Raw genomic sequence first — 13,405 nt, 5'->3', positions numbered from 1 at the left:
CGCCGCGCTACGGCGGGCAAGGCTGGGGCGGCGTCAGCGGGCGCGCGGTGCCGGCTCCAGGGCTTTAAAGCAGCGTGTAAGCTGAGATGCTACCACAGACAGCGGCGCGGCGGCGGCCGCGGCAGCAGCAGCAGCTCGCCGAGCCCAGTCGGGCGCCCGCCTTTCGCCCCCGCCGCGCGGCAGGGCATGAGAGCGGCCGCCCCGCAGCTCTAGGCACCCGCGGACCCCATGGCGACGTCCCGCGCTGCCCGCGCCGCCCTCCTCCTCCTCCTCCTCCTCTTCTGCCTGCCGGCGGGGCGGCGGGGGGCGCGGGGCGGCGGGCAGCGCCCGCGGGGCTGCCCGGCGCCGTGCCGCTGCGAGCAGGAGGGCGTCCTCCTCCGCGCCGACTGCTCCGACCTGGGGCTCACGGCCGTGCCCGCCAACCTCAGCGTCTTCACCTCCTACCTGTAAGTGTGGGCAGCCCGCGCGGGCGGGCCGGGGAGGGGGCACCGACGGCCGCCCGCGGGGCCGGCAGCGGCGAGGAGGCCCCCACGGGAGGGCCCGGGCCGGTCCCCGGCGGTGACAGGAGGCGCGCGGGGTCGGTGCGCTACCGCGCCGCTGCCTGTAGGAAACACCCGACTTCAGATAAGTTTCTAATCGCTTTTTAATCAGCGGGCGGGTTGTAAAACGCTCATGGGTATCTCGCTATCTCGGTGCCCGGTCCGGCGCCTGGAGGGTCGCTGTGTGATGTGCCGTTTAGAGGGTAATTAAAGGCGGTTGCAACAGCAGAAACTCGATGCGGTCTGCAGGGACGTTATCTTCACCTTTGCTTCCCGGGACAGGGCTTTGAACTGCGGTTGCTGCGGATTTAATCTTTAACAGATCTCCCCTGGGGTTGAGGAAAGGCAGTAAATAAAGCCAGATCCCGGGAGGCGGGCAGCGCTCGGAGCGCGGTGCGGGGCCGCCGCGGCGGGCAGGTGCCTGAGCCCCGCGGCGGGCCCGGGCCGGTGCTCCCGACCCCGCCGGGGCCCTCCCTCTGCCTCGCAGTACCCGCCGTGCGGGCGGGCATCCCCGCCGGGCCGGGCATCCCCGCCGGGCCGGGCTGCCGTGCGCGGAAACTCCTCTGCATCTCGGGCGCGCTGAATTACAGCGTGTGGGGACAGGGACGGCGAGAACGGAGACACTTCGTATTAACAAAAAAACCCCACCCAGAGCTGTGGGGAAGCTTTTTCTTTGTTTCCTTCTTTTTGGCAGAAGGGTCATCGTTTAGCCTCTCTTGGTTTTGTGTGTTGGAAGTGTTGGTGCACTCAAAGTGTGACTTTAGTGCCTTCCTTACCGATTCCATACGGTTCTTTGTGGTTGCGTGTCCAGTAGTTTGTTAATTTAGTGCTTATCCTCCATATCCAACATACAGTATGTCTGTTTCTGAACGTGTTTGTCCATCTGTATGTTTTGACATGCTGTTGACACGCTTGCTACTACGGCTACTGTAAAGATGCTTTCAGAGTATTGTGTGTCTGGGGCACTAAAGTGACAATTCTGAACTCACTTCTCTGTTAATACCAGACTTCAAAGGATATAAAACATACGTTGCATCTGAGAAAGTAGACGAAACTAAACTAGAAATGGCCTAAGAGAAGTACAAACTCGACAACATCGGAAAGGTAGAAATGAAGTGCAACCAATAAAATCTTAGGAGAAAGCTTAGTTTGGTGAAAATAAGATTGGTTTAGAAAGAGGATGTGCAGTTGAAAGACTCCTAAATATTATGCATGTAAATACTGTTCTGAAATTATCTTAATAAGATCAGTTTTAGCTTATTTTATCATAAACATTTCGAAGTCAAAGCTGTTAGTAATGTTAAGAGGCAGGAGTCAGCGTTACTGAATGACGACTTAGAGTAGAGCAAAGCTTTGACTGTACATAATAAAGATACAACTTTTAAGACACATGCAAAGTCTGCCACTGGTTTCAAAAGTAGGAGATCAGGATTTTGGCTATACACAAGACATAATGTTTTCTGGTGATTTGGAAAGTCGTAAGCAGAAAGATAATGAAGGTATAAAGGCATATTTAAGCTGTACATATCAAGTGTCAAGAAGTAGATGCCCTAAATTCTTGGTTGCTTGGAGGAATGCTAAAACTGGAAAAACATTAGAGAACCCCCTGTTTGACTGTTTTATGAAGAAAAAGAGAATATAAATATGCACGATGATGTCAAAACACCACTGCTGTGGTCTTCTGCTGTTGAAAAGATGTATGTCTCCAGTAACCTGCTTCTCGGTAGGATTGTGATCTGGTCCGCACTTCTGTTTTTAAATCCTCTTGTCCTTCAGCAGAGGAATGCCTTTCTCCAGTCAAGAATTCTGTGCTGTTCAGTAGCGTACACCCTGAATGAAAAAACCACCGTGGTGGGACAGGCAGACTTTTAAATGGGCAAGGCTACATACAGGCACTATAAGAGTGTAAAAGACGCGCAGTACAACAGTATAAAAGACTGGTTCATACACATAGACAGCTATACTTACCTTTTTCCTAATTTACCAGGCTGTTCTCTTTGGATTGATTAATTATTGCCTAATTATGCAGAGTTGTGGCTCCTGCCTGCCTTCCATAAAGAACTGTCAAGTCTCATTGTCTATAGATGGCTAAGCAATGGCAAATTTTAAAACGTGCCTGCTTGTTATAGAGATGTTTGCCTGAGCTTGGCAGTGGCCAGCAAGATGCTCCTGGATTTTTTTTTTTTTCTGTTTTGTTCCCCAGAAAAACAGCAATGTCTTTTTGCACTGTGACAATTTTTCTTCAGACTGAAGCAGGAGATTAAAACTGTGTACTCGTATTAACTCTTTTTCCGATAAAAAACCACATCTTCTCTAGTTGATTCTGTTTTCACACAGTAGACATATTCAACCAAAAAATGGTCTGTGGTACCTTGTTTTAAGTCTAGACTTTTAAAAGTTTTTTCTAAATTTCTGTCATTTTTATCTTATCTGGACAGTCACATAGGAAAAAAAAAAAAGATGTTTCTGGGTGTGCACTGGAAATTGTGTGAAAAGTTGAAATGCTGAGGCCATTAAGGTTTGTTTTATGTTGGGACAAATATGTATAGAGCATGATATATTATGGTGACTGAATTCTGCATGTTTTTCATGATGGTGCTCTTGCAGCAGAGCTAAATGTAGTCTACAGATGAACCTGCTACACATTTCTCCATTCTCATTTATATTCCAGGCAGCAATTCTTGCCTCCCATCAAAAATCTTTTTATTTATTATTATGTGTCTGCTGCCATGAACTGCTAGACTTTTTAAGAGCAGACAAGGAGAATCCAAGAGGTTCTTTCCGTTCCTTTTTCTTCATTTACTTTTAGGCTAAATAATGTATTTAATGCAAGTCCTGTTGACATAAATGAGATTTCCATGTGCTGATGAAGGGCAGCACTGAGTCTCTGTTTCAAATTAAGAACATGTCACTTCCCTATCAGTACACAGTGGAAAGAAGAGACCAGGATCTACAAGTCTTTTGCACATGGGACCCTCATTAATTCTCAAACCAAGCCTGTGAGTTAGTGAAATACTGTTAACATTTACTGTGATGTGGAAAATTGAGGCAAAGAAGGACTTGCTCAAATTTAGAGGTAAAGTTTGTGACAAAGCCAGTAATTAAAGACAGAATGCCTCATCCTAACTCCATTCTTTAACCACAGGCTCACCCTACTTCTCCTAAATAGTTAGTCATTAAAAATAGTGTAAAATCTGGCAACTCCTGTTCAAGAATATTTAGTATGATGAGTATATATATAAAAAAAATAGATCTGTTTTCATATCTCAATGTGATGGCAATATAGAAGATATTTGAAGGTCTCCCTGGATAGCATGGAAAAGTAAATTTATTATAAATGCCAAGGCTGTCTAACAGTTCAGATGCTGTGTTCTTTGTGATGAAAAATTCTCAATAATAAACTTAGTGGAGTATTTTAAGTAGAATGTTCTCATAACGTTACCATCTTAGACTGACATAGACATGCATGCATACACGTATAAATATTGCAGCATATGGTATGTTGCCTTTTACATTGTAGTTTACTTAATGAGTTGTTTTGGGTTACATGTTACTTGCGTTAGAAGTTTGAGTACATTGTAAATTGCATAGTAACATTTGGGAAAATCTGATCCATATAATTTATAATTTTTCACAGAAATAATTGATTAAGAAAAAATTATTTTTCAAAACTATAACATTGATAGTATTACAGTAAAACCTATGAAAAAGAAATCACTGCATATATAAGGTTCCTAACCTATGAAAAAGAAATCACTGCATATATAAGGTTCCTAACATATTACTCTTCAAATAGATTTTGGCCTTCAGCTTCATGCATTGCCATACTACTGTATTTGATGACAAATATTCCTGTAGAACACAATCAAAACTCTATAGGGCATCTGAAGGTGTTTAAGACTACTAAACAGGGAAAAAAACCCCACAAACCTACAAAGAATTTGGGAGAAAGAAAATTATTTATTTATTGAAGTTTAAAGAGTATGTTCCCAGAAATTAACTACACTTCTGAAACAAGAAAGATAGTTGTTCCTTTGTCAGAAATACCCCAGACTGTTAAGACCAACCCTTTGGGGTAAATTTGCACTATTTAATCATTCTGGTCTCACAGTGCAAACTCAAATCTTGGCTGCATCTTCATCTAAGGTATCTTGGGAATGGCCATAGTTTTTTCAAAGAGATTGAACAGCAAAATATCTTCTTATGAAGAAGTAAGCTTTATAAAGTCTCTTACAACTTCCAGATCCCTTGACAAGATTTAGGTGTTAGGTAGTTAGTAAATTGTCTGCCTTTTCTTAGAAAGTACTTTTTCACATAGCTGCAAACTTTATAAACCATTTTTGTGCCTTTCTAGTTGGAAGAAATTAAATGATTGCCATGCGGTTTCCGTTAATAATATGAGGCTTGTCCCAGTTGAGGATGAAGGTGAATCCAGGTTCTCGATTTAGAATTTAGTGTTAAATCGCCCTTTCCAAAAGAAGACAGAGTATTTCCTCTCTACTCATGGCAATAGTAGGTATGCATAGATAAATTACATAAGAACTGAAGAAGTAAACTACGTAAAATTCATGTTTGCCAGTTTTCAAGGGATTTGCTTTAAATTTCAAAACATAATGTGTCAACTCAGTTTCTTTGTGAAAAATTCGCATTAAAAATGTATTAAAGAAGAGAATGTCACTCTTCCCACTTGAGAATACAGTGCTAAAAATAACTCTTTACACTGCTTCCTAAAGAGCCTTGTGCTGCTCAAAAGGGGGAGAAAAGGCACTCACACACTACCTCTCTTCTTTGTAGCATTTGCTCTGTGGAAACAGTGCATAAATTGACAGGTAAAAGTAAGCTGTCTTTAAGCTGGTAGAATATAAGGAGCTGGCAGCGTGAAGGCACCTTCAATTTGGTTTGGTATCTCAAGTGCATAGGACAATTGGCTGGGCAGAGGGAGCCTGACTCCAGCTGGGAACGCGTGCACTGGGCTGACCTTCCCAGTCAGCATGCCAGCGGAGATTAGACTTTCCTCAAGTGCTCCCTTGTTAACCCAGTCTTTTCTCCAATGTCATTTGTCTTTCGAATGCTTAAAATTGCTACCAGTTTTGCAGCAGTCCAGACCACTTTCTTTTATTTTGTTTGTTGGCCAAGATAATATTTCATCTGCACGCACTGCTTTCTTAATTCTCTGTTGGTTATTTAAATGGTCTTGATTAATACAATTTATGGTATTTTCCCTGACTTCCTTCCTTGAACTGTCCTGCAGATCTGATTCTTTTCCCATAAAAATCATGGTAAATAAGGTGTGGTTCCCTTGGCTCCAAGTAAACTGACTGAGGGCAGAATATGATGTGGTGTTTTTGACGTACCAAAACAGCTTTAGACTTCAGTTAGAAGAAAATACCCTAACGTCTTTAAAAAGAATGAGATGTGATCAAAGCACACTTACTCCTCAGAGATTTAGCAAGTCATGTGGCAGATCCTTATGCTACATGCTCTGTACTGTTTGCTGAGAAGACCTGAGAAACTTCTGTACAATTTTACTGATCAGATGTCAAAAATATAATGCCTGGAGAATTATAAAGTAACTAAATGAAGTTGGAGAGGGGCAGGGCCTGAAATGACATTACTTTTATCTGTTGAAGGAGTGCTACCCTCTTCTCTCTCTTGGAATCAAGGTTTAAATGAAAAATCCACAAAACTGTAAGACAATGAACAGCTTTGACTGTATATGACAATAGCTACTCATGGTACCCCTGTTTTTAGTCCTAAGAAGCATGCTTTTTTTTCTAAAAGCCTATGGACAACAGCTTGAAATTTTTGAATTAGAGACCTTGGAATGAGTATTAAAGCAGCAGCACCCAAATAGAAATACCATCCTAGAATGTCTTTGCCATTCAGATGAAGAAGACCCCGATAAGCTGCTGCTCAGAGAGATGTGATCACTCAAGCTGAGAGAGCACAAGCCAGCTAGTATAATACTAGGCACCAGCAATACCTGGAACTCCAAGCAGGAATGAAATGAGATAGCAGTGGAGATCCCCAGGGAACTGAAACTGTATGTCCCCAGCTTGATAAGGCCTTTGCTTAGCATATTCTGTATCACCTTCCAGTTTTATTATTTTGCTGTGTTTTACTAATTTTTAGCTATGAGTTTTGGGTTTTGGGGGCAGTGACCACAGCACTGAGGTCCATCCCAGAAAGGACAAGTTGTATTTTCATGGCTAGACACTGCTCCAAAACCTGATTATTCTGAAGTGTGGTGTTATTCAACAATGATAATTATAATAATCAGCCACTCCCAAATTAAGATTTTATTGGTAACAAATGGGCTTTTAGTTTGGGCCCAATTGTGTGATTTGGCTCCAGTCCTGCAAATAATTATCCAGATACTTAACTTTAGTGTCAGGAATGATTCCACTGAAATCATATGTGCAAATGTTTGTCAGATGAAGGTCTTGAATAATTCTAAAACAATTATCCCCCTACCCAAATATCAACTCATTTATGCGGAATAGTTTCACTGAGATGTTCTGCTACACTGTCTCATTACACAGCCTAAAGCATGTACATCATAAATAATTTAAAAGCCTTTCTTTCAAAATTTTTCAAAATCTTATGTGAAGTGAGTAGTTTAATCTGGAATGCACTGTCTTTCAACAGCGTGAAGTTAAGTAATTGCAATGAAGAATTTTAAGGACATGTTTTTGATAAGAAATTGCTACAACATTTTGCATTATAGTACAAAAGTACAGTCTTTTTGTACAGGAGATAGGATATTGTATGTGTAGTGATGTGTGTGTATGGATAGGCTTTGGGCAAATCTTAAAAAGTATCGGTCCAAAGCAGTACAAAGAACTTGCTCCCACCACACAAAATCTTCCTCCTCTTTTGCAGACACTTGAATAAATGCTTTCTGTTTTTATTGAGAGTAACCATGCTTACTGATGTTACCAAATTTAAGTAATGCACAAGTATTCGCTGGATTGGGAATTAATTTGTATAATGATTGTGTATAAACTTAACCCTTTAAGTCTTATGATCTATTTTGTGCTTGTGTCATACAACTTCTCCCACAAAAAGTGTACAATAATTTGATGCCTGTATTTGTGACGGGAAGGTAGGAGGTACAAAAGTAAAGCTGGTGTTTATTACTAGTACTTCTCTATTTTCTTCGAGTTTTTTGCTGTTAGTTCCTTTACCAAACACTTTAGTCTGCTTTGCTTGAGGATGGAATAGTTACAGCACTGGTATTACACAGAAATGAAACTTTCCTAGCCCTTGTTTCTGCAGCAGTAGGCATCTTATGATGCCAGTTATTACCATGTCTTCTGGATCCTGTGATAATGTAAATGCTAGCCTAAGTGAATGAGAGAACAGATGTGAGATGATGTCAGCATTAAGGGAAGTGTAACTGCACTGATTTGGCACTCACTGACTCTGTAAATGAGCCTCTGTGTACCCTGAGGGGATAAGTAGGTCATAGCTGGCAAAGGATGCAAGTAAGATAAGACAAAGCTCTCTCTCACCCATCACTGAAAGTTACCTGTTCTGAACCACCTTGATGAGTAACTTGCCTTTGGGCTTGATCCTTGATCAGTTTGGTGTGGAGGCTGCCTTAGAAATTAAATCTTTCTCCTCCTGGTCTCACACATGATGAGTTTGCAGTTACGTTTGTGGTGAGGGGCAGACCAAGTTGTCCAGTGTCCAGAAATGAGATTCATCCTTATGAAGGCATAGAAGCCAAAGTTTCTTAAACATCCCAGTTCACAGAGATTGCCATTTTGGAAGCATGAGGAAAGGGCAGGAACTGCTTCTGGGAGTAGGGAGTAAGATCAGATAGCTATAGCAGGGATTCAGGTAGTGAGACCTTTGAGTTCTATTCCTGTGTACAGTAATGAAGTAGTTTACCAATTTAAGCAAATCATGCAACTTTTCCGTAGTCTTATTCTATATGTGTGATGTCTGGGACAACTACCTACATCTGAGTTTGACTGATAAATGCTGGAGATCTGTAGATTAAAAACACTTAATGAGGTGCTAATTATGAGTATAACATGGTAAAATAAGGTGAAATCCTAAAGGATTTTATTCTCTTCATAAGGATGTATGTCTGTCTTTCAGTTTTGCTCATGGCTGTCTATGTGGGCTGAACTCTGGGATATAGAAGTTTCTTATTAGAACAATGAAGTCTATGCAGGCATCTGAAAGCAGTATTTGACCTTCTGACAAGAAAATACAGAATCCATATGCTTGGTGCAATATGGAAGTATTGCCTGCACTCTTGCTGAAGTTGTGCAAAGACAAGGATTTGGAAGAGAGCCAAAAGAAGTGCAGTTTCAACCTTGTGGCCTGACAAGGGTCTCAGAGTAAATTCCTGTCCTACCAGTGTCCCTGTGTAAAGCCTCACTATGATGACTTTAACCTGCAGCAGGTACACCCAATTACAGGAAGATTGACAGAGAAGCAAAAAGTGCATTGTGAGGAAAGAGAGGAGGTAGCTTGGGAATCTGTCTCTACTGGTGCTATAGAGTAGTGAAATGTGGCTCTCATCAGGCAGCTCAACCAATTTTAAACCCTCAGAAGTGGCAAATCAGTTTACATTTCTGCTATGTCTACAGTAAGACTTTGTAGGGTACAGTTACCTTGGCATAGTTATTATCAGAAACATTTGTGACTGACTGGCTCTGGTAGAGGTAACACCTAAGTATCTAGTTGTGGTGGGCTGAACAGTAATGGTTTGCAGTAATGCTGATGAGTGTTCTTAAGAATTGAGTGTGGGGCACTGTGGAGGAGTAATTGGTAGCAGAATACGGGTGTTATTTAGGCCTATCACTGACAGAGACAATGTGAAATCTCGTGATCTGAGAATAACATCTGGGAAGGCTGTAAGTTCCTCAGCATATGGAGGCTTCACGTTGCCTCCTACCTGTTACCCGTACATATGTAGAACAGTGTGAACTGCTGAGTGCCAGAACTTTACTTCTTTCTGGCCAAGACAGAAGATGTGAAAAGAAAGGGCAGGACAAGCATCTTGGAACATCCTATCTGCCTGAAAGCCAGAGACAGTACAGAACATAGCTGAACACATTCTTGAAATCTTGAAGTACAAGTTTTTAGAATAAAACAAATGCTTACTGAATACTGATAAGGCAAAAAACTTTCATCTGGAATAGAAAAAAACATTGTGTAGAAACAGATATATGTGGAACAATATTGTAACAGAAGTATTTCTTAGGTTATTTAGATGGAATATTTAAAATAAATCATTATAGGGAATGGAGAAAAAAGATGCAGTGCCAGATTCATCTCTGCATGTCATTCCATGTGTGTAATTTAATAGACGTATGCCAAGAAAGTCTTCAGGTACTTTTTGCTCTGCTTATACTAATGGAACTAACTCAATCATATGGAACTGGTACTGCTAAAATAAATTTAATTTGAAGATTTTGGAAAAGCATTAAAATAATTAAAGCATTCACTTCGGTTTTAATGTGTCAACTCTTGACAAAGAGCTTCTGATGGGCCATTACTGTTCATGGTGTCTGCCTTTCTGAAATAAATAAAAGTCAAAATTTTGTTTAGAAAAAAAGATTTTAAGCATACAGGCAAGTGATTATTGCCTTGTTTATGTCAGGATGTAGACTCTGGCAGAAGAGTTGTGTTGTGTCAGGCAGTTGTGGTCAACTCTACAGACTTTCCAGCAGTTTTGAGGAAGGAGGGATTTTCTTTGTTTTTCAGGTTTTTTGTTGTTGTTGTTGATAGCATTCAGTGAAGAGAGCAACAGATTTTTCTGGAGGATGCTTACACAGCGCTGTAATACATTCATTCCATTTATCATAGACAGAACGAACTGTCACACCAAATAGAGTTATCAGAATGACGTTTCTGTACATACTGGTGCTTCGACTGTTCTGACTTCAATGTCTGTCTCACTTAACCTGTGAAGAATCCCATAAACCTGAAGCCAGATGTGGTCTGTTTTCTACATTTATCATCAGTCATGGATAGAGCATCTTGCAGTCATGCAGCTCTATGTTCCTGCCTGTCTGACCATACAGCAGTGCTGTAAGAGCATCAGATTTCACAAGGAATTTGTAGTATTAACTGGATGGTATTATTTACAGTGTTTTATCTCTCTGTGGGAAGTATACAGAGAAATGCTGCATCCTCTCAACATGCTGCTAGTTTATCTCTTCTAAGGGTTTGTGAGAACTAATTATGAGCCAATTTGGTTCTCAGTGAAGCTAGAACTGAAACTCCTTTTAAATAAAAGAACCGAGCTCCTGGTGTGTCACAGTTTTATTGTAGAGGGTTCCTTTAGGTCATGGTGAGTCTAATCTAAGGGAAATTACTCGCTCTTTATTCAAGTATCACCATAGGTTGAGTACACAAACAGATCTGTTTTTCATATTTGGTGAATAAATAATTACCTAAGTACACAATGATAATAATTAATTGTAAATTACATTCATTAGTGGTTTTGATTATCTCAGCATGGAGAGCTTCCATTAAAGTGCTCCCAGCTCTTGTAAGGCAGCATTAAGGTGGTTGTTCAATAAAAACATACAGATCAAGATTAGACCAAATGAAAATAAGCACTCTGTGTATCATCATGTAACAGTATGAATTTGGCAAATGGATGGGTGTCCTAGCCACAGGAGAATAGTAACACAAAGACCTAAAGGAAAAAAAATACACCTTAGCAGCAAAGCATTATGTCTATATTCTTTCAGTCAGTAATATCACTGCTAGCATTAAAGATAAATTAAATACATGTCTAGCTGTAACAGAATTAGACATGAAATAAGCCTTCTCTTTGTTTGCTATCTGTAAAATGGTATTGTTTATCAGAAACAATTCCAGCAATTAAAACATTTGGTAATCTAACATTTATTAGCAGGTTTAGACTTTAATCTGAGTGTTCCTCTGTGCTATCAAGTCCATTCACAATGAAGTGCCTTGGACCAGTACTAGTCAATGTGGCTCTTTCGAAGATGGGTCTACAGAGTTGACAAAGCAACTAGTATATTTGCATGGTGTTTGATTCATGGAGCAGCTCCTGGCTTATTAACCAAACTGAGGTCTTCAAACAGTTTGACAGGCAAACGCCTGAGTCAGTGCACTTGGGTGCACTTAGAGCAGGCCTGTTGCTACTGCAGTGACCTTGGGTGCACTTTGGGAACTCATGGTAAGCTGACCTGAAAGAAACAGCCCAGGGCAGGTGGAAAGGATGCCACAGAACAGAGGGAGCTCGAAATTTTTCTTTATGCACCATTATTGATGAAAATGAAATATGAGGTGGAATTTCTCAGTAGTCACAGTACGAAAAAGAGGCTTTGAAGTTGCATACTAAGATGATTCTGCAGTGCTACTTCAAAGCGTATCATTCTTGAGTAATTACATCATTAAAATGATGTAATATACGTATGTTTTTCACTTCTAGTTAAAAAAGACAGGTTTTGAATATTTTGTCAAGTGTCAGGGCATGTATAAAGAAACAACTGCACAGAGATTGATCTCAGTGCACAGGGTTTTAACTGTGGAGAAAGAAACCAACGACATTTGGATAGCTGTCCTTTTACATCATCATCCATCAGAATAGATAACGCAGCTCATGTAAAATCAAAGAGTTTTAATTCCTACGATTTTTTTTTTAATGTCTTTCATATTCATAATAATCTTGTTGACAGGGTTGTCTCTGACTGCCAGATTTAATAAAAATACATAAATGTTCTGATAGGCAAGATGAGATGGCTAGGTTTACTGCTGGCATGAGATTTTAAATTAGTTTACAAATTGTTGTAAAGCACTCTGAACAGATTGCATCAACATCATATATTGAGTATTAACATAAGACTCAATATTGATGGATAAAAATTCAAACTAGACAAATGAAAGTACACGTTAGACCATGGAATAATGTCTTCAAACATATGACATGAAGTAGACCTGCAATTTTCTCTAAAAAAGTAAATAAATAAATAACACTTAAGCTTCCCACTGTAGAGAAGCAAGTTTGAGATGTCACTATGTAAGTATATACATAAGGCTGAGTGATATTAAAATGAATAAAAGGTTGATTTTAATACCAGTTCTGTACCTCAAGCTACTCTTTCAGTATTTCACAAAGAGTGTGATGCAGTTGACTTTGAAAGATACTAATTAAGAAGAACTCAGTAAGGGATATTGGAGTAGAGTTTATGCTGCTTCTAAAATCCAGGCCTGGCAGTGATGGCTAGAGGTACCTTTTGCCATTTTGAAATATTTTCCTTTGTAGGTTACTTAGCACAGCAACACAACTCACAAAAAAAGTAGAAAAGGTCTAAGGCTGCTTCTTAGAAAACCTCATAGATATCCTGGGAACTGTTCCACTAATCAGAACTGCCAAGCAGAGAATGTAAAATGTCTTTCTAACACTCCAAAACAAGTCTTAGAGAGTTCCTCTGCTGGCTCTTATGGTAACACTCTGGCTTCTGAGGAGATTTGGTGTATACCATTGCCTCCTCCTGAGAGGGCTACTTAGAAGCAAGTGAGCCCCATTCAGACTGACCCACAGCTGGGTCAGTGAAGCAGTGCTCCCAGCTTTGTTAAAAATGATGAAGATCTGTGAGAACTATCAATTTAGTTCAGTAGTTGAGATCATTGGCTTTTCTTGGATCTTAAAAAACTGATATCTTTGTTCTTAAACTTTCACATGTAGAAGACCCAACTACAAGCTTTGCTAGTTCTAGGTAAAGGTCTGTAGTAAAATGATTGGATTTATTATACATATCATGTTTTCTGGATAAATAAACAAATGCAGGCTAATGTAAATGTCTGCATCTTCAGGCTAATGATTTCAGTTGCAGTGCTTCTGTGTAGTGCAGAACCTCTATACA

The 13,405-nt window shown here is 40.4% G+C and overlaps 1 protein-coding gene across 1 annotated transcript in view; it reads left to right on the top strand.

The window, feature by feature from the left end:
• Positions 1 to 206: 206 nt before the first annotated feature.
• LGR5 (leucine rich repeat containing G protein-coupled receptor 5) overlaps positions 207 to 13,405 on the top strand; it is a 92,662-nt gene continuing 79,463 nt past the window's right edge. The window contains exon 1 of the mRNA XM_074827240.1: positions 207 to 446. Within this exon, the coding sequence (XP_074683341.1) occupies positions 229 to 446 (218 nt within the window). The 5' untranslated portion in view covers positions 207 to 228. The remainder of the gene's footprint in view (positions 447 to 13,405) is intronic.

The sequence above is a fragment of the Strix aluco genome, chromosome 5, assembly GCF_031877795.1.
Source record: "Strix aluco isolate bStrAlu1 chromosome 5, bStrAlu1.hap1, whole genome shotgun sequence".
Lineage (NCBI taxonomy): Eukaryota > Metazoa > Chordata > Aves > Strigiformes > Strigidae > Strix > Strix aluco.
This window is presented reverse-complemented; position numbering and strand designations above follow the sequence as displayed.